Source organism: Talpa occidentalis, unplaced genomic scaffold, assembly GCF_014898055.3.
Source record: "Talpa occidentalis isolate TD23 unplaced genomic scaffold, MPIMG_talOcc4v2.1 talOcc4.10, whole genome shotgun sequence".
In the NCBI taxonomy this organism is placed as follows: domain Eukaryota; kingdom Metazoa; phylum Chordata; class Mammalia; order Eulipotyphla; family Talpidae; genus Talpa; species Talpa occidentalis.
The window spans coordinates 65439308-65461686 of NW_023600993.1; the positions used below are offsets into that span (position 1 = coordinate 65439308).

Consider the following 22379-nt stretch of genomic DNA (forward strand, 5'->3'; position numbering starts at 1 on the left):
AGATCTATAGATCATAGATTCAATATAACCTCCATCAAAAGTCTAGTTGGCTTCCTTGCTGGCTATCAGTGAGTCTAATATTCAGAAGCAAATGCAAGGATCTTGGAATGGTCAAATTAATCCTGAAAAAAGAACAAAATTGGAAGGCTCACACTACATTCAAGCCTAACTACAAGACTATAGTCATCAAAACTATGTGGTACTGACATAAGGATGGACACACAGAGCAATAGAATAAAACAGAGTGAGAAATAAACCTTCAAATTTATAGTCAATTGATTTTCAACAAGGATGCCAAAAAAATTCAGCAGGGAAAAATCTTTCAACAACTAGTGCTAGGATAACTGAATAGCCACATGTACTACTTCAAAACATATATAGAAATTAACTCAAAATGAATCAAAGACCCAAGTACAAGAACCAAAACATAAATCTCTTAGAAGAGAACATAGAAGAAATCTCTACAGGATTAAGAAATGGTTTCTTTGAACATGACCTCTAGAGAAAAGCAACAAATAACAAATTGGAGGGCCTCCCATGGTGGCGTAGCAGTTGAGCGAGGCTGCTGGCGAGGGTCCCACATGGCACAGCAGACCTCTCGCTCTCTCACCTGCTGCTCCCCTCAGCAGTGTATTTCGTCAGTCTGCTTGTTCTGTTCCCCGCTCTGGCTCTGGTGAATTCTCTCACCCTCCTGCACTTCAGACTGTACCCAGTGCTTGTATAAACAAATAAATAAATCTTTAAAAAAACAACAACAACAACAAATTGGAGTTCATCAGAATTTAAAATGTTGATACCATTAAGAAAGCAACAACAAAAAAAGACAACCCACTATATAGGAGAACTATTTGCAAGTCATATAACTGATAACCAGTAAAATAAATGGTCTATAAAAGATAATATACCCCCAGTTGTAAAAGATGGTAGAAAATGCCTCTGCCCACTTCTTAAAACACACTGATTATAAGAAAACAGAAGTGACCAGTTGCAGGAAGCAGAAGAAAACTGGCCCTTGTGCCATATCAATACCAAGTGCAGGTGGGGACACAGGTAGCTATTCTCGGCTTTTCTCTGCCTTCTGAAGCCAAGGAAAGGATAAAGCACTTCACACATTCATGTACACACTACAGAACATTCTCATGTGCTCACACTCACAGGAACATATGCACAGCTCCTGGGAACCAGGGAGGCGTTGCTCCCTCCAGGCTGCACACACTAGCCCTTGCCCATATCCAGCTGCAAACAGCTGGTTCAGGGAGTATTCCCTCTACTCTGAGATATGGAGAGGTCTACATTCTGGAAAAAAAAAAAAAAAAAAAGCCAGGAAAACAGAAGAGGAAACACAGAGGGCAAAGTACAGTCAGCATTCACACAGGGGTGAATTAATCAATAAGACCATCCAGGAAGCCCAGCAGCACTGATAAGGTAACAAGCAGTCCCAATCGAGCATGAAGTCAAACAAATAAGAGATAAAATGAACAGAGATGAAGGCACTACTGAGTGTGAAACAGGAGCAAAACTGAAAACAAAAACCCTGTTAGAAAGTGAACAAATTAGGGGCAAACTTGAAAAGAAGTGGAGAGAAAAACATCCATGTGGAAGACAAACAGTATCTGTGTGGTGTCCCTGAATAAAGAGGTTGAAAAGTACAAAATTTCTATACATATTTAAATCTACAAAATTAAAAGAACATGCATGAAAAAAAAAAGCATACGGACTTAATCTTTGACAACCTTTTTAAACATTTCTGATCATCTGCATGTATGGCTTCTAAACTGTTATCAGATTCCAGTGTCCTTTATATCACACAGCAGTATAATGACTGCACCTGCACAGCCTCGCCAAGTGCCACTGCTGTCACTGCCACTCACGCTCCATTGCGCCCTCCTGACTTGTCATCATTTTGGACATTATTTACACTACACTTGAACAGACTTATCATCATACGGGGTTTCCGTGGCGCTGCACCACCCCACCCTCCATTTGGGCCTGGTGGCCAGTGTGACAGCACACTCACCAGGAGCCCCATTATCACATTCCAGCACAATTGTCCAACACATCAGTGATCATGTCTCCCCACATACTTACTTTGGGGGTTCTTCCTAAAGGTTTTATAAAACGTTGGCAAGTCACGAATGTGATTGAGATGGTTTAATTCTGCCTTTAACTAGAAGTATGCACTTTTTAAATTGTTATAGTCGGATCTTCCTTAACCTTTAACTAGCACTATGAAAAAAAAAATGATGCTTTTTTTAAGGGATGAACACTATGGCATAACCTTCGACCCATCCTTACAAGTTGAACACAGATGTCAAGGGTTCAGCAGTTTATTTTATTCTGCAATAATGCTGGGCAACCTTCTGTCGGGGGGTGGGGGGTGGGTAGGAGCAAGAAGGGTATTTGGGGTCTCAGAAAAAATGAGGTGGGCCAGCTCCAAGCCAGGCACCACTGCAGACCTGGCTCTGATGGGCACTGGGCTTAGATTTGTGGCTTGTCTCTTCTTAAGTGCGTGACTGAAGAACTTTTAAAGTTTCTTCAAATGGTTTTGTTTTCCCCAATTTCTCTAGTTTTCTTAAGATGGTTCACAGTGAAAACTACCAGACAGAGGGCGCTGGCTGGAGCAACCAATCAAGGAGACGCACAGATGCCTGAACCCTGCACATGAAGTCCCCAGAGCCCCTCCCCTATCTGTGGCACCACATCCATTTGGGGGACCAACAAGGTGCTAGGCTTGGACTCAGGCAATGGCAGCCACTCAACAAGTCAGATTTTCAGGGAGAGTGTAGAACCTAATTAGCAGGGCGGCAGTAAAAAGATAAAGATAAAAAGATACCTAAAGGCATTGGCTTTGTCTGAGTAGAAGTCTGGGCTCTCACCTGCAAAGGCCCAGTTCCTTAGTGGCCCCAAACTCTGCTGTGGCAGCCAAAGGCCATCCCACACCTTACCTGTTCTCTCCACCCCTCTAGTCCCATGGGCTTCCTGCCTGCCATCCCTGTTGAGGGTGCTCTGGTGGGAGAACGAGACTCACACCTTCTTCAGCTTGACCACAGGAACCCCTCGACCTCTCTATACCAGCCTAGTGCCTGGGGTATTGAACTGAGCTGTTAATCTTTCTTGTAGGATCCTTTCTTGCATTGCAACTGTAACAAGTGTTAAGTGGCCTAGAGGAAGCCTTTATTATTTATTTATTTATTTTTAAAGATTTATTTATTTATTTATTTAGACAAGAACTGGGGTACAGGCCAGATGCGGGGGAGGGTGAGAGGATTCACCAGAGAAAGAACGGGGAACAGAACAGGCAGACTGACGAAATACACTGCTGAGGGGAGCAGCAGGCACAACAGGAGAAGTCTGCAGCACCATGTGGGACCCTTGCCAGTGGCAGGGGATCAAACTGGCGCTGTAGAGGCTGAGGACAGCTTCACAGCGCAGCACTCAACTGCCTGCACCACCAGGGAGGCCCAAGCCTTTACTTTTTAAATTAAATTTAGTTATTACATGCAAAGCCTACACTAATGGGTAACATCATAGAAAAGCATAAATGAAGCTCTTTTGCACAAAGAGATGAAAATATGATCGACACAAATATTACACATATTAGTCTTCTAAATATTTATCTTAGGTATTAATAACTCTACCTATAGAGTCTGAGTTTATTATCAAAAGGTAGAGGGTTTGTTTTTGCCCTTTACATAGCCAAGATAAATAAAACTGAACTTTCAGAGACCTCCAATTTCTTTTCCTTCTCTTAAAAGTGTTTTTAATTGAGACTGTTTAACAGAAGGGTCTGAATGCCCTGCAAGAAAAGAAAAGTAACTTTCCAGTACACAGGGCAATAAAACAGATGTGGGCAATCACTTTCTCCAAGGGAAAAAAAAACTGATTCTCCAGGCAGATGTGGCCAGAGACTTGTCATCCTATACCCAGGGAAACACAGCAATGCTCCTCTTGTCTATTACATTCTGTCAGCACCCCACATCTTAACACACTGGCAGCCACATGTCAGTGGCGAAGCAGACCGTGGTGCCCATGACTCACAGCTGGCTCCCTGTTGGGTAGGACATAGTCTGCCTTGATGTGACACAGGGGACTCTGGCTCAATAAAGAGGTTGGTGAATAAAGCATTCCGCCTGCTAGATCCGGTAGGCTCCCCAGCCTCCACAAAGCAGTGGGGCCACCTCCCATGTGTCAACCATAGCCCTCATAGCAGCCCAGCAAGAGAGAGATCAGGAACAGCTTTCTAAGACCACAACGTGTTGTTTATACAAGGATGCCGAGCATTATCTCCCATGTTTCTTAAGTTCCCAACCTAGGAAGTCATACTCAAGTTCTTTCTTTTAAAATTAAGTGCCAGGAAAACATGGCTTTCCATTGGTGACAGATTTTGTCTCAGTGTGGATCACAGATTTCCTATTTCACTTCAGATACTAGTACCTTGGTTTAGAACATTGGTCATGTTAGCTCCAAGTCAACTTTGAAAAAAAAATAGTAAAATTATAGAATATGAGAACTCACAGGGATCTTAGAGATCACTCAGTTATGCAGGAAACAAATTTATTCTACATTCATCACATTTTTACAACCCTTTGCCTTTCTCTTTTCCTTCTATTCAGCTCTATAAAATATTCATTCACTCCCATCCCAGAGCAAACAACCGTGGAAATTGCCTCATCACTGAGAGATAAGCCCAAGTTTAAGCAAGTTATATGCAGTGATCTGGACTATGTCAAACTGTATTTATAGCCAGTGTCATACTAGTCAGCATTATAAACAGAGCCACTTTCACCTTTCATTTTTTTTAAAGATTTATTTATTTATTTATACAAGTACTGGGTACAGTCAGAAGCGTGGGAGGGTGAAAGAATTCACCAGAGCAAGAGCGGGGAACAGAACAGGCAGACTTGACGAAATACACTGCTGAGGGGAGCAGCGGGCGTGGCAGGAGAGGTCTGCATACCATGTGGGACCCTCGCTGGCAGCCAGGGATCCGGGGATTAAACTGGCACTGCAGAGGCTGCAGGCAGCTTCGCAGCCCAGCGCTCAACCGCTGTGCCACCAGGGAAGGCCCCACCTTTCATTTTTAAACAAGTTTTAAGGCTGAGAAAAAGATTCATTTAAACCAAAATAACATATAATTCCTATTCCAAAAGATCCTGTCAAAGACATAATAGAGCAAACTTTTCTATTTTCCAATTACCTTTTTAAATTTCTGTAGTCAAGTGAAGGACTTTGCTGCAACCTAGGAACCCTGCTGTTTATTTGCTTCATGCCTTAGAATGTGTGAGTTTCTAAATGGCTTAAAGCCTTGTTCTGTTTAATGAAAAAAAAAAAAGTGTAATCTAAAAAGACATAGTACATTCTCTCAATTTTCTTATTTGTAATTCTTCTAAATGGGATAAGAGGAGCAGCAGAGTGAGATCCAGAGATGACAGCACCGTGTCAAAGCAAACCTCCAGGTTTAACCACGTGGCTGAAGCTACAGAAGAGTCTCCCTGATTCTTTAGAAGCCCACAACCAGATTTTCAGAAGTAAAGGAGAATCAAATGTGCAACTTACCTCCAATGGGTCAGAGAAAAAATATATTTATGTATCAAGAGAAAAGGACATAACAAACGTGTCAAGATGTTTTATGTTTGGGGAGTCTGGGTGAAGAAGGAAATACTTTGTATTAGTCTTATAACTCTAAAATTTGAAATCATGTAAAATAAAGTTTCAAAAATTATTTTCAAAGGGCAGAAGTGAGGTTAGTTACAATACTTCATAAGATAAATGGGTCTTTGCAGTCATCCACAGTATTTGTTTGGGTCCTCCAGAGAAACAATATCGATAGCATAACTATAGAGCTCTATTTTAAGGAATTGGCTCATTTGATTGTGAAGGTCCAGGACCGAAATCTGAGGCCAGAGACTGAAGGAACTCGGAGTTGTATCTGGAGTCCAAAGGCAGTGTGCTGGCAGGATCCCTTCCTGCTGGGGAGGGTTGAGGGCCTAATTCTTTGTATTAACCCCTTCAATCGATTAGGCCCACCCAAATTATGGAGGGATGTCTGCTTCACTCAAAACCCCACTTTTTGTTTCCTGCATAACTGATTCAAATGTTCATCTCATTCTAGAAACACCCTCACAGAAACATCCAGAATAATATTTGACCTGGACTGATCTGGGCACCTTGGCCCAGCCAAAACAACACAGAAAATGAACCAAAACAGCCAGTCGGAGGAGAGATCAGACTATCCACTAAAAAAGTCATGGCACCTATGCTGAAGGGCTTCTCAATCTCATAAAATGACTTAACTTCACCTTCCACTTGGCTAGCTGCCAGGATAATCAGCAACAAAAACCATCCTTAGCCTCTAGCCAGAGAAAACAGCTTTGAGCTATCTGCTGTCAGGAAAGCCTGCCCCTGGGAAACAAGGTCAACTTCACATAGATTAATGGCATCAGAACAACTCAGTGTGTCACAAAGATCCCGTGGCGGGTCCCACCAATGGCTAATTAAAACAAAATATTTGGGGGTTTCCCTGGTGGCGCAGCGGGTTGAGCACCGCCCTGTGAAGCTGTTCACTGCCTCTGCAATGCAGGTTCGTTTCCCGGCCAGCCAGGGAGGAACACACATGGCGCGGCAGACCTCTCCTGCCTGGCCCGCTGCTCCCCTCAGCAGTGCCTTTGGTCTGTTTGCCTGTTCTGCTCCCTGCTCTGTCTCTGGTGAATTCTCTCACTCTCCTGTGCCTCTGGCCTGTACCCCAGTTCGTGTATATAAATAAATCTTTAAAACAAACAAACAAACAAAAACATCAGAAGCAGGAGTTGTGGGCAGCCAAGGCTTCGAATACTGTGCAAGAGCAAGTTCCTAAATTCTGTAAGATTAACTGCATTCATTATGATTACCTTACTAGAAGTACTTAACAGCAATTGGGCCCCATGGTAGAGCTGCTTTTCCTTAATCTACCATTGTGGTTTATACCATGAGCATATGAGCAGGAGCCACAGCAAACTGATTACTCCATCCACTGCAGGGTGCGGTAGTTCAGTGTCCCCACTGCACAGTATCTATTTTAAGACCCCTGGAAGAAATCTAGCACCTGCCCATTCTAGAAGCTACAAAAGATATTCCATGACTCCCATAATCTGGCATGGTCTGCCATTTGCTTTGGTTGACCACAATTTACATCTGCATTCTATGTCCTGACCTTGTAGCTGAATTCACCTGCTTTTCTACTCTTACTGTCTCTCCCCAGCTTTCTCTGAGTCTTCTATTAATTTGAGTCTTTTGTGTCATATCTAAAATTCTTTTTGGATGAGGTGGATGTCAATTTAAAATGGAAACATTTTATAGGAAACACAAAGCCATAACTTTAAGAATGCTGAGGGCTCTGAGAAATGGATTACCTAATGCAACCACCTCATTTTAAAGATTAAAAAACTGAGGCCAAGAAAGGCTAAGAAATCCATCCAAGCCAGAGTCACCTTGGCTGAATGGTAAAGCCCCACGGGAGCCTGGACTCCTCCAAGCCATCCCTCATTATCCAAGTTCTTTTCCCTTCCTGACTTTGGAGTCCAGAGACATTTCATCCCAGATTCCAACCTTGCTATCACTTCAGGGGATCCTTCAACTGCCTTCAGAACTAACCACTCTTAATTTTAGTCAATTTTTTTTTTTTTTTTGACTTGCTGATTTGCGAGGCAGTTTGCTTGAAAAATCTTCCTCTGGGCCTCCCTGGAGGTGCAAGGGGTTAAGTCTCAACCTACGAAGCTATCCGCAGCCACTGCAGCATGAATTCAATCCCCAGCCAGGGAGATACCCACATGGTGCAGCAGACCTCTCCTGACTCGTCCGCTGCTTCTCTTAGCAGTATATTTAGTCAGTCTTCCTGTTCTGTTCCCCACTCTGTCTCTGGTGAATCTTCTCACCCTCCCGCACATCTGGCCTGTACCCTGATTCTTGTATAAATAAATAAATCTTTTTAAAAAAATCTTCCTCCGAGCAGAATAGAATTGTTTCTGCTACAACCCAAGTCATGAAACCACAGGTAGCTCTGTACTACACTGTAATAAAAACAAATGTTTCTCTCAGTATAGGGAAAAAAGGATGTAAGCCACCAATGTGGATAGTGTTTACCGTATTACTGGGAGGTGAGACCACAGTTAAATTTTTTCTTCTGGCTTATCTACATGTTCTAGTTTTTCCATCAATAATCATAAGGACTTGTGTAATTGTTTAAAAGACAAAAATAAGAAACAAGTGCACTCTAATTTATTAACTACAGATCATCAGGCTACCCAAGTCTGGAGTATACACAGTTTTGAGCCATTGCTAGGCTGGGGGTGGAGCTCTGCAGGAATTTTACTGGGATTCAATCTCTCCTGGGGCTCAGATCCAAGTGGGGTTTGTTTCTGATCCATTATAAGTAAACATGCAACTTTTGTAGACAAAGAGGAGGCCTGGCTTGTTTTCAAAATGAATTAGCCAGGCTGAAGCACTTCAATTCTAATTCCCATTTTTAAATGGCCTTTGTATCTAAAACTAGCACACAAACAACCCTCTGGTTACAGGTCAGGTGGTTTCCTTAACAGAGAAAGGTATCTGTCTGTAGCCTCTACAGTAGACAATCAAAACTCAGACCTCTTACTGAGGTTAGGCAAACCTGTTTTGTAAGGGGATTAATTCTGTTCATGAAAAGTCATCTCCATAACCTCTGAGTCCATCACTGGCCTCTTTAGGATCTAATTATACAAGAGGACTCTAAAGGGAGCTCTAAGGTGTTGAGGTATCTCCTGGCCCTGCTCCAGGGAAATGTCCTTGACCTTGAAAGTCATACCCTTGTTGTCAGCTACAGGAACAAAAAACTGAATCAGTTAGTTCTACCATCAGTAGGAAATTCTAAGGGGCCCACTGTCTTTTGGCCAGTTTCCCTGGCAAAATCATACTGAGCCCTTGTTGTAATAACCTGTTTTATCCATTTGGTGCCACTTCTTTCTGAAGAACTGTGAAGAGGCTCAGTTGGTATTCTAACAAATTTGTCCTTTCCATTTCTACTTTAGAAAAAAAGAGAAACCCACTCTTAGCAATTACTAACTTTCTTTCTTTTTTTTTTTTTTTTTTTTTTTGAGAAAAGAACAGGCAGATTTATTGAAATACAGGAGCAAGACAGGGCTGCCGTAACTACTAAACAATTTTTAAAGCCCATAAAAATACTCCAAAATACTATCAAAGTATTTTTTGCCCAGGTGCCCAGGGGTATACAAATCAAATGTTTGCAAACTGGCTGCAGGCCTGCAAAAGAATTCTTTCCTTGCCAGTCTTCACCCTAAATTAGTATAGTAGAAAGGACAAAATTCTCCATGATTAAGAGAAAGAAAGACAGAGAGAAGGTCAAAAAGCAAAAGTCTGGTAGCAGAGGGGCTGTGATCTATCATGGCCAAGCCTATGATTAACTATCAAATTGAGAACTACCAATGATGTCAGAGAAGCACATACACTGACCTAGAAAGTTGTTGAAAAAGTAGTAATTGTGATGAGTAAAACAGAAAAACTATAAAATGTGTACCTCTATTTAAGAATAAAAGAACTGAAAGGACATACATCTACAATTTGGAGCAAATGAGATGGCTACTTTGCTTTTGTTTATTGTGTATTTTCTTCCATAAACACACATTCTTGCAAAATATAAAAAGTAACAATTACTTAAATAACACCCATGAACTTTTAACGTATTTTTTAAGGAAGGAAGGTGTGAGAATGTTAAAACCAAGAATCTCTTGTGGGCTCCTTCTCTGACATTCTGACCCCTCCTGCTTCCGCAAGCGTCTTAAATGATTCTCTTCTGTTCACCGCCTGGCCAAAAAAGGTCCACAATTCCCTGCAGAAGACTGAGCTCTTCCAAAACATAAAACTGCCTGGGCCTGATTCCAGCCCCCCTTTCTCCCACACTGCTGGTGCAGAAAAACAAAAGGTGGGGGACGCGGGAGTGGAGGGAGGAGGAAGCACTGACTCTGCAGCTATCACAGAAGCATACAGCTAGTTACAGGTCAGAAAATTCCGCTAGGATTCCAGGGCTCAATGATGTGGGGACAGGGGATCCCTGCAAGACCTGGATCGTGGGGGAAGGGTCCTGCGGGCTCGGTCCTGAAGAGAGGCCAAGGCCAAGCCCCCCACCCCGCAACCCAGACTGCAAGGGACCGTGAGCGACAGCCCGAATCCACTCTGCGCCCAGGGGGCGGGACGGGAAGTACCGGGTTCGGACCGTGCAACAGGCTGCCCCCGGGGAAACGCGACAGGGAGGCGGCGGGGAAGGCAGGGGCCCCACCCGAGGCGATTCTCCCCGGCCGGAGGCCCGGGCAAGGACCACCAATGAGCTGCAGGGGCTGCAGGGGCGGGCCGGGGGCGGCTCCCTCTGCTCCACATCCTTTCGGCGCGCACCAGCCCCGCGCGCGTCTCTCTGGAGAGAGGGGCATCGCTTCGCTGTCACCTCGCAGAGGCCCGGGACCCGAAGGGTCAGGCGCCAGTGCCGCCCCTTTTCGGGGTGGTGCAGGGCGAGCGCCAGGCCCCCGGCCTCCCGGGCCGCCTCACCTTGGGGTCGCGCTCGTAGTAGTGCTGCTGCGTGCGGATCCAGCGGCCCACCAGGTGGTCGCGCACCGTGTGCGCCAGCGCGAAGTAGTAGTCGCGGGGCGTGGCCACGTTGCGGTCCTTGACCAGCGTGAAGTGCAGGTGCCGGTTGAAGCTCTTCCGCACCTCGGCCACGTCGCCCAGCCCCGCGATCCCGCGCACGCTAATCTGCTTCCGCTTCTCGCTGTCCGTGAGCGGCTTCGCCATCGCGCCGGCCGGGGAGGGAGAGGACGGAGTGCGAGGAGACGCGGACACCGAGGATGCTACGGCCGCTCTGGCGCCGGGGACGGCGGAGACGCCCGCGGGCAGGGGCCGCGCCTGCGCACTGCGGCGGGAGGGCCGAGCCAAGCCTCCCGGACACAGGGGGCCGAGCTCCGGGAGGGGCGGGGCCGAGCTCCGGGAGGGGCGGGGCCGAGCTCCGGGAGGGGCGGGGCCGAGCTCCGGGAGGGGCGGGGCCTTCGGGGCGGGACTCCGGGGTGGCTGTGATCCCAGGACCTGGCCAGCGGCGTCCGGTTTTATATAAAAGAAGCTGATGAGATCTGCTCACGGCCCTTCAAAAGCTGGGGTCTCCCCTTTTTCGACGAGTCTGCACAAGAGGACTCGAGGATCCCAGCTGTGGCTCTCATTGCCACAATGAGACAGCTCTCTCCTGGGCATGCTCTGCCCTCAAGTGTCACCTGGACCCCTTCTCTGAGGGACCACCCTTTCTTTCTGAGAAACATTGTTCTTTAAATCATGGGCCCTCAGACCCTTTGCCCTTTAAAGTGGGTCAGGGAGGACAACCCCCTCGTCCCCTCCAAGTTGGGTCACTGTGACAGAGACATTGCCACAGCCTCCTCCACTCCTCCTCACATGTGAGCTTGAGATCAGGGGGTGTGGACACAGTCTCACGCACCTGCTTAAGGCTATGGTTCCAAGGACATGAGGTCGTCCCCTGCACCCAGCCTGCTTTGCTCTGAGCCTGTGCTCTGAGCTTCCTGTGAGGTTCAGTCAGATGTCCCCACCCACTCCCAACCTCTTCCTTGTCCTTTGTTCTCAAGATGCCCCACAATCCCATCAGGAACATGTTCCCTAGTTGGGGTGAGTCAGGGTGTGACCTTAATGTAGTATATACACATGATTCTCAGTGATTTATGCCTGAAGTTTATGATATAATTCAATGTCATTTCAATAAAAAGGAAAAAAAAACCTGAAAAAAGATAATCCATATGCCAAAGAGGCAATTTGGGTGGTGGCATTTCCTGATAACCCTCAGTTGCTCTCTATGGGACCAGTGGGACTTTCTCTGCTGTGAACTGTCCAAGCAGATACCCACCTCAGGGGCTTTGCACTTGCTATCCTCCCAGATTCATTCACTCAGTTCGGTGTCAAGTCAAATAGCAACTTCAATCAATAGCCATTCAACCTGCTTTTCTTCAAAGCATTTCTAACTATCCAAGAATTATTTAGCAGAAAGTGACTGAGATGACCACTTCTCCATTCCGGAGAATTTACCCATCCCCTATCCCTTTCCTTCTGGCAACCATTAATTGATTTTGTTTATTTTTTTAATAATTTATTTATATATTTTACATCATTGTTCATTTTTATACAATGTTTGCTTTCTTTTCTCAAGTGTAGCCCCCATGGAATTCCCACAACCAATTCACCCGAGCACCATCACCATAGTCCCTTGTGCTCTTCTCTCCCCAGTTTTGATCCCTCTCTCTCCCTATCCCCTGCAGAATGTCTCTGATTTATAATTGCTTGTTTATTTTTGTTTTTTTAAATTGTTATTTTCCCCCCTGATTCCTTATTTTGGTTTCCCTATATTCCTCCTATAAGTGAAACCATCCTGTATTTTTCTTTTTCCTTCTTATTTCACTGAGCATAATCCCTTCTAGTTTCATCCATGTTGCTGCGAATGACATTAGTTTACCTTTATTGATTGCTGAATAGTATTCCATTGTATATATATATACCACATCTTCTTGATCCAGTCATGTATTTTTGGGCTGTTTCCAAACCTTACCTATTATAAATAGTGGTGTAATAAAGATAGTGGTGCAGGTATCTTGAATTAATGTTTTTGTGTCCTTTGGGTAGGCCCCTAGGAGTGGAATTGCTGGGTGATCTGGAAGCTCCATTTTTAGTAGACTGAGGAAACTCCACACAGTTTTCCACAGTGGCTGGACCAGTTTGCATTCCCACTAGCAGTACAGGAGAGTTCCTTTTTCACCACATTCCCACCAACATTTGTCGTTGCTAATCATTTTAATATGTGCCATTCTCACTGGTGTAAGGTGGTATCTCATTGTGGTTTTGATTTGCATTTCCCTGATTAAGAGTGATGTTGAACATTTTTTCATATGCCTGTTGGCCATTTGCATTTCTTCTTTGGAAAAGTGTGTTTTAAACTCTTCTGCCCATTTTATACTGGATTGTTTACTTTGCTTTGGTTGAGTCGTGTGAGTTCTTTGTGTATCTTTGTGATCAATCCCTTATCAGTGTATGGAGTGCAAAACTTTTTCCCCAATCAGTAGGGTGTCTCTTTATTTTTATTAATGTCTCTTTTGCTGTACAGAAGCTTTTTAGTTTGATGTATTCCCAGCTGTGTATCTTTTCCTTTACTTTCTTTACTTTGGGGGATGAGACTTTAAAGATGTTACTGAGATGTATGCCATGTAGTGCTATACCTCTATTTTCTTCTATATATTTTATGGTTTCAGGTCTTATGTTCAATTCTTTTATCCATTTTGAGTAGGTTTTTGTGCAAGGTGTGAGGTAGTGGTCTAGTTTCATTCTTTTGCTTGTGGTGGTCTAGTTTTCCCAGCACCATTTATAGGACAAACTGTCCTTGTTTCATTGCATATACTTTGGCATATGGATTATTTTGAACTAAAGGCTATTGACAAACAGCAGGAGCAGGAAAACTCTAAAAACAGGACACACATTTTCCTTTTATAAAGGAAATTTATGTTTATAATGGATAGTTCCATTCCTTCTTCCAACTTAAGTCTGCCTGTAAAACCTAACTAAACTCCCTTGGTTTACCATACTTCTGGTCACCTTCCATAACTTGCTTCCCCTCTCTAGAAGCCCCAGACCTCTGTTTTGGCCTAAAATAATCTAAAAGTCCATGTCTAACCATCCCTTCGAGTCACTTATATCTGGGTACTCCTGCATACATGTGTGATGCACATGCTGACAAACTCATGTTTGCTTTCTCTTGTTAATCTGTCTTTGGCCAGTCTACTTTATAGGGCCTCAGATTGGGTACTTAAGATGAGTAGAGAAAAGCTTTTATTTTACTCCCCTATACAACCAACAGGTAGATTCAGACTGGAGGTGGGGAGTCAGGTGGAGGTGTCAGGTCAGCTGTGGTGAGGACTCTCTTATCTTCAATTTTAACAACAAAATGGAAGGATAAGAAAGTGAGCTCAGCTCTGCCTCTTCAAGATAAAGGCCTGTTCTGATGTCTCAGGCTGAGGGGTCAGGTGCACCTGTTCACCTGTAGGAAGAAGGTCTGAGAGAGTCAAGTTGACAGGTTACAGGCTAATTCTCTATAATCTCTTTCTTTTCTTTTTGGGAGATCATTTTCTAAAGTTCATTTATTAAGAAGTGATGGATATTTTTCCAGATTCAGTTACTACAATAGTGAACTTATTCTATATCATTGGAGCTAAGAAATGATCTTTAGAGCAGAACTGAGGCTACCAGAGGGGGGAGGGATTAGGTGGCACAGGGTGGAGGAGGGTGCCGTGGACTATGGTGGAGAGTTATTGGGACTTTAGTGGGGGGCATGATCTGAAGAAGTGAATGCATCTGAAGAAGTGTGTGACATGCATCTGAAGAAGTGAATGTGTTGTATTACCTCAATGAAAATAAAACAACAAAAAAAGTTAAGATTCAAGCTTAAACACTTCTTATTTTTTTTTTCACTTTCTATTTATTCACTGGTATGTGCTGAGACTTGTTCCAGGACAAATTCCTTAAGTCAGCTTCCCCCTGGATAACAATGTTTCTCACCATGCCCAGGTGCTGGCCTGGTGGACCATGTTCCTGCTGGCACCTCCCCTCCTCTCTGCCTCAGCACCTGCTCCTCCTTCCCACAGGTGGGGTCACCTGGTTCTTCCTTATATGCTTGTGGGATGGCCCCAAGTCTCTCTCAGGAGAACCCCTCTGGTGCTCAGACCCTCTTGGATCACGGTTTCAGTCTTGCCTTGCCGATATCATCTCAGCCTCTGCAGCTGCTACATCAGCAAGAATCCTTGCAGGTTTTACAATTGCTCTGAAAAACTAGTGGTATTTCTGAAGACTAAATCAACACTTATTTCTGACCCAGCAGTTCTGCTCCAAAGAAAATGTGAACAGAAGTGAGTGTTTATGCCAGCTAAAAGGCAGACACAAAAATTTTCCTAACAGCCCTGTTCAAAACAGTCCTAAACTGGAAGCAGGGTTCCAGTCCATTGACAATGGCGTGGCTAAAGACATTGGTGTATCCCCGCAGTCGAACAGGCTGCTACCACGGGAAGGAATGACTTGCCACGATGATGTGGCTCAGTGTGATGAGCGAAGTCTGCACCCAAGAGCAGGTTCTGTGTGAGTCACAAAACCGAGGCCAGCAAACCTCTAGGCATTAGGCCCAAAGGTGGTGGTGGAAACGTAAGCGGGGGACAACTGGTGGGCACACATAGTATGAGTTCAGGAAAACTCTGTATGGCAGGGTGGTGTGTGTGGTGTAAAGGCTCACCATGTGCACACACAGGATCTACCCCATGTGGGGGCACCTGAGGATGTAGTGGACCCTGGCAGACCTAGGCACGGACTTCTACCAACTTCCTTCCTGGTTTATCCTGTTTCCTGCCATCCCCCATATCCAATAGGGCTCCCTGTTTTTCTTTAGGCCTATAACTTTCTTCCTGCTCCCAGGTCAGGTGCCAGAGACACTCAGGCCTGCAGGGCCCTGATTTCTCCCCCAAGTACTCAAGGTTTCTGTGCTAGCAGCTGGTCATGCTAAGAGAAAGTCTGAGGGCTCCAGCTGTTCTGTTCCCTGTTGGTCTGGTTACCCCTTTTTACATCCTCAACTGTTGCTTTGGGTGCTCTGGCTGGGATTCCTGTGATAGTTTCCTCATGGGGTCCCCTGTCTCCAGGTGCTTCCCGGAGTTATCCTACACAGGTTGCAGATTGAATACTCCTTCCATGAAGGGCTGAGCCCAGGACTGTCCTTATAGACCTTGATCCCAAGCAGTCACACGTACTAAGCCAGGCCCAGCCAGTCTCTTGTGGGTCCTTGGGCTAAGCCAAGGGAAACTTGAGCAAGTGATGATGGGAACTAATCCAAACAGGTATATGAGGCATCTGATTCCTATGGGAGCTGGCAGAAGAGGGAGCAGTCAGAGCTGAGGTCACTGAAAGGCTGGTGGAATGCTGAGGAGATAATACCCCAGAATGGTGGGGCTTGGGGGCTGTGAGGAGTTGCATCTGCAGCCTTCCCAGACTGGCTCTCACTCTCCTCTGCCTTTTCAGCATTTCCCTCAGTGTGAAGCATCCCTCACACTCATCTCAGGTAGCCCTTTCCTCGATGTCCAAGCCCCCACAGGAGCAGCTAGGTAGGGCTCTGGGAAGGTCCTGCTGGCTTACTGGCTTAGAGATGCAAAGGGGCTGCTCCTCATTTACCTTGAGGGGGGCAGCCAACTGTGCCTTCAGCCCATCGCAGCCCTAGCCTGTTTTTGTGTGGCCCTTGAGCTAGGAATACTTTTATAATTTTAAATGATCTCTAGAATGGTTAACAAGAAAATGCCCGACAATACCCACTGTAGGTGAGGACGTGGAACACTGCCAACAGGAGTGGTCATGGATACAGTCACATGGGAAGTGGGTTGGCAGGTCCCTATAAAGTTGAACCTACATGGGCCATGTGGTTCATTCAGGAGAAATAAAAATGTATGTCCGCAAAGAACTTGTATGAAAATGTTCACAGAAGCCTTATCATTAAAGGCCCACACTGGAACCCCAGTAATTACAAAAAGGAAAATGCAGGAACAAAGTGGAGCAAATAGAAATAACAGAAATCCCCATTGATACACGTGTCAACACGGGTACATCTCACAAAAATGCTGAACTAGCAGCCAGACATAAAATAATACATACAGCAGGATTTCATTTATCAATTCCAGAACAGGCAAAGAATATGTTGTGGAAATCAGGACAGTGGTTGCTGGCCAAGGCTTCAGGACATTCTCTGTGATTTTCTGGAGTGAAAGAATACGGGGTATGGGCTGCATGCATTTGTTAAAATTGTGTGAACTACATAAGATCTGTGCAATTCACTATATAAAATACCTCTGTATTTTCAACAAAATGTTAAAAAGTAAAAATTTTCAATAAAAATCTTTTCATAAAAATCCACTAGGTCAAAAGTAAAAGTCAAGAAGACCTAAAGTGGGGCCTCCCTGGTGGCGCAAGGGGTTAAGATGCAACCTAGGAAGCTGTCTGCAGCCTCTGCAGCACGAGTTCGATCCCCTGGCTGGCCAGGGAGCAATCCACATAATGCAGCAGACCTCTCCTGACTTGCCCACTGCTCCCCTCAGCAGTGTATTTCAGTAGATCTGCCTGTTCTGTTCCCCACTCTGTCTCTGGTGAATCCTCTCACCCCCCACACCTCTGGCCTGTACCCCAGGTCTTGTATGCATAAATAAATCAATCTTAAAAAATATATAAAAAAGAAGACCTAAAGTGCTAGATAGCCTTCATGGAATGGGAAGGCTGTAAATCTAGGCCTTGGGGAAGCAGCACCCAGTTCTTCTGAGATTGATTCTGTGCTGAGGAATTCCAGCGGAAGCGCTGAGCCAAGCATGAAGAACCCATCCAAGAGGGAAGTGAAGGAGGGCTTGTGGCTGCAAGTTGGTTTACTCTGCCTAACTTTGACCCTCACTGTGTGGTTTGGGCGGAGTCCTGGCCAGGTATGCTCATTGAGAAAACAGGAAGATGTTGGCCTCACAAGGAAGTATGGTTATGAGGTTCGGTGGATGGTGTGATTGTGTGAGTGAGGTGGGGGGTGGAGAGGAGAGGTCTGTCACATTCTCCAGTTTTCAGTTCTCCTGCTTCCTTTTTAGACAACCTTTCATTATTCATCAGGCAGCTGAGGGGCCCTCACCATGAGTCAAATACCTGCAGGAAGGAGCAGACCAGACCTCTCCACAAGGACGCCATCTTCTCCCAGCCCACAGCTGTAAAAGAGACTATGCCAGACAGAAAAAATTCTAAGGGTTGACAAAACATAGGATCATTTGATTCAGATGGGATCAAAATGGTAATGTGGATAAATTTGAAGGGAACTTGTTGAAGGTAAACCCTTTTAGGCTGTTACCTTCCTGGAATTCCAGTCTTCAATTGTTTTTTTTTTTTTTTTTTTTAAAGATTTATTTATTTATTTATACAAGCACTGGGTACAGTCAGAAGTGTGGGAGGGTGAGAGAATTCACCAGAGCCAGAGCGGAGAGTAGAACAGGGAGAGTGATGAAGTACACTGCTGAGGGGAGCAGCGGGCGGCAGGAGAGGTCTGCGCGCCATGTGGGACGCTCGCCTGGTGTCCGGGGATTGAACTGGTGCTGCAGAGGCTGCGGGCTCAACTGCTGCACCACCAGGGAGGCCCCAGTCTTCAATTGTTAAACTGCTTTATTGGGATATAATTTGCATACCATTGTTACCCACTTAAAATGCACAATTCAATGGTTTTCGATTAATTTATGAACATTACCATAATCTGAGAACCTTCTCAATAACCCAAAAGCCCTATTACAAAGCCAAGTAGCAATTACTTCCAATTTTCCCCCTACCCTCCCTAGCTCCCCCCACCCCCTCCCCGGACCCCTATCCCTGAGCCAATCTGCTTGCTGTTTCCATGGATTTGCCTATTCTGGACGTTTCATATAGATGAAGTTATGCAATATATGATTTTGTGTGTCTAGCTTTCACTTAGCCTAATGTTTTCAAAGGTCTTTCAGTCATTCATATGTAGCATGTATAAGTAACTACTCCATTTTTACTGTAAAATAATATTTCAATATATGGAGTCATTAAAAAAATCCTTTGAAATCTATCTCCAGAAAGCTGAAAACCCTGGCTAACATTCCTATTTCTCCATATTGCTTTAGAACAAGTCCTTGCAAGCCTCCAAGAGTTGGTATTTTATTTGTAAATTCATTTGATCATCAGCTATCTTCCTGGTGGACACAGCATTGTTTGCTGAGCACCCTGCACCTTGAAGGTTATGTTTAAAGCCATCCCACTGCCCCCTGAAAAGTGGCTCTGGTGTCCTTTTGACCTTTAGAAAGGTTCTTGAGCCAAGATGCCTTATAAGGGGATGTCTGCTTCTGAGCTATGTAAATCATGAGCAGACACAAAGATTTACAAGGCTGCACTCAAGCTCTTAAACATAAGCCTTTACTCACTAATCAATAATGTGGAAAAGTAAGAATTAGAGGCAGTTAGACCTGGAGCTAACTATTTCTCTGGACTGTATAACTATTTTTCTCAATATCGCAAAGCCCATTATTACTCTAATTATTTGCCAGAGAGATCTGCTTTTGATAAACAATTGCACAACAAGACCTGATGGGATGAGGGAAAATTCAGCTGGAGACACTAAATTTTAGGAGGTAATGTTGTGAAGAAGTACAGTGAGGAGCAACCTCTGAGCTAGTGGATGGTGCACGAACACACCTTCAGTGGTAGAAGGTAGAGGTTTCCAGACTCCACCCTGAGCAGGACCTGATGGGAAAAAAAAGGGATGAGCTAGTACTTTGGTAGTTAAACTGCTGGTGAAGAGGGGTGTCTGTGGGGAAGTCACCAGCTTGCCTGTGTGCCCATGACCTTGCTTCATAGTGGACCAGTCTCTGCTTAGTGGACACTGTCTGGGGTAGGACAGATGGGATCTGACCAAATGCTGGCCAGTAATCTCTCAGTCTCCCTTTTCTCCAATGACGTCTCCTTCTCTCTTTCCCTCCCTCCCTGCCCTCCTCTCCTCCAGTTCCCTCTTCATTCCTTGTGTAAATAAATCTTGTTATTGTTTGTCCCCATGCGTTTGTTTCTGAGTCACATCCTGCAGTTGTAAACCCTCTTGTGAGGACCCATCAACTCAGTCACTCCTGTTCTCCTGGGTTTGTTTCATTTCAGTGTGGCTTCCTAGTTTGGGGTTTGGAAGCCTTCAGACCTAGGACTGAATTGGGGCCTTTATCTCCTCACTCACTGATATTTGACTCTTTCAGGCCCAGCTTCTCTGTTGGATGATGGGTGGAGATGAACAGTAACACTGTAAGAGGAACAGTGAGGCACAATCTCTGAGCCAGTGGGTGGTGCTCTGTGGGTAGAAGATGGTGGAGTCTGGAAATGGGGGCTGATGGGAAATAGGGAGGAGCTAAGGCTTCTGGCAGCTAAACTGCTGGTGAGGAAGGGTCTCTGCGGAGAGGCCACCAGCTTGCTGTATATGGCTTTGGCTTGGACCTAGGCCTCTGCTCAGTGGATGCTCCTGGGGTAGTACAAATGGCATCTACCCGGTGCTAGCCAGTGAATACCCTCTCTTGCTCTCCCCTTTCCTCCACCTGGTGTAAATAAATCCTGTTATTGTTATTCCACACTATGTGGAAAACATTTGGGGTTGTGTCTGCAGTTATAAGCATGTGGGTGAGGATCTACCAATTGATCATCCCCCCTGGGTTTGCTTGGTTTCAGCACCCAGACCATGAGTGGCTGTGATGATTAAATTGTTGGCTACGCAAAAAACAAGTGGGTTCTATGCCTGACATGCAAGATACACCCCATGTACACAAGCCATTGTTATTTTAACTCAAAATTAAGGGATATTCCACATGTTTACCTGGCTAGAACTTTCAAAATAATTGTCAGAGTGAATCCAAGGACCACAGTGTGAAGAGATCTTGCAAGTGCCTGATTCTGAAATCTCATCCCACACACAGGCCCCTTCTGGAGCACCCTTGAATGCTGACCAAGGAGGGATGCACTTGATTGAAGAGTTCATCTTCTTTTCAGGGCAACTTTCCTTGTGAGACAGATAGAACCTGAAAATGTCTTCCCACACATCTGAGCTCTCTGGCTTCTGGAGGAGCACAGGCAAGGTTAAGGTATGATAATCCTTATAATATTGAAGATGGCTGTTGAATTCCTGCCACTCTAAAGCCTCTCTTTCCAGGACTGTGATTTATAATGAGAAATGTTTTGTCCCTCCCTATTCCTGGCTCGCAGTGCCCCAAAGACATTTGGTGCCCAAACATATTTGTGCCCACAGTGCCCAACCATATTTGGTCTTTGGTCTAAGAAGTTCTTTCAACCACACATTCATTTGTTAGCAAGGTGATCTTTGAAGAATCCGTTAAGTAACTGCCGTGCGGGGGCTGGTTGCCAGGAGATTCAATTGTAATGAGAGGGTTGGAACTTCAGGATCCCGCAGTGGAGATTGACATAATCACCAGTGACCAGTCATTTAAGTAGTGAAGCCTAAGTAATGAAGCCTCTATAGAAACCCCGCACAGCTGGTTTTGGAGAGCTTCCAGGTCAGTGAACACATGGAGGTGCCAGGAGGGTGGAATGCCTATAGGGCAGGGAAGCACCCCACTTTGACATGCCCAACATGTCTCTTCCACATGACTATTAATTTGTAATAAACAGGCAATATTAGGAAGCAAACTGTTTTCTTGAGTTTTGTGAGCCCCTATAGCAAATGAGCAAACCTGAGCCGGGGGTTGTGGGAAGCTCTGATTAACAGCAGGTTGGTCAGAAGCACAAGTGACAACCTGACTTGCAATGGGCATCCGGAGTGAGGGCAATCTTGTGGGACTGAGCTCTTACCCTGCAGGACCTGACCCACCTTCAGGTAATGTCAGAATTGAGTTAAACTGCAGGATGGCAGGGTGTTGTCCCAGAATTGCTTGGCATAAACCCACATGTTGGTTGTCAGAATGCAGTACTGAGAGAAGAGTGGAGGGGTGAGTAGAGCAAGAGAAATTTTTTTTAACTTTATGAGGATGAACAGCCCAATAACTTCAAACATTCCTCACATCTATGGCCTCCAGACAAGTCACTTTAAAATAATTTTCCCAGAAATTGCACACTCAACTGTTAACGGTTGCTACGACTGCATACTTCTGTAGTTCCCTTTGGGATTGCCTCATTGCTGTAGAGCCAGCCTTTAGTCTATTAAAAAATGGTGATATCCAATGTGAATATCATTCTTGCTTATCACTGACTCTGAAATGATTCTAAAAATCAACTCCATTCTGCACCAGTGATTTATTGTGCCCAAGAGTATTCAAAATCAGGTACTGCTGGGCCTCCCTGGTGGCGCAGCGGTTGAGCGCTGGGCTGCGAAGCTGCCCGCAGCCTCTGCAGCACCAGTTCGACCCCTGGCGAGGGTCCCACATGGCGTGCAGACCTCTCCTGCCACGCCCACTGCTCCCCTCAGCAGTGTTCTTCGGTCCTTCTGCCTGTTCTGCTCCCCTCTCTGGCTCTGGTGAATTCTCTTACCCTCCCGCCTTCTGACTGTACCCAGTGCTTGTATAAATAAATAAATAAATCTTTAAAAAAAATCAGGTACTGCTAATTCTTGAAGTAATGTAAAAACTAAAACCATAAAAAAAAAAAAAAAACTTGCTAACTTTTAAAATGATCTCAGCAAGGAAGCCTTTCTAATTGTGACAAAACTTGATACCCAGGAAAAAAATTGTATTAAAATGTCAAAGTTAAATACATAAAAGTAGTAAAATTGTGCATTAACA

The 22379-nt window shown here is 45.0% G+C and overlaps 1 protein-coding gene across 1 annotated transcript in view; it reads right to left on the reverse strand.

The window, feature by feature from the left end:
• The window catches only part of PYGB (glycogen phosphorylase B), a 59183-nt gene extending 48274 nt beyond the window's left edge, over window positions 1-10909 (reverse strand). The window contains exon 1 of the mRNA XM_037493648.2: window positions 10570-10909. Within this exon, the coding sequence (XP_037349545.1) occupies window positions 10570-10812 (243 nt within the window). The 5' untranslated portion in view covers window positions 10813-10909. The remainder of the gene's footprint in view (window positions 1-10569) is intronic.
• Window positions 10910-22379: the final 11470 nt, after the last annotated feature.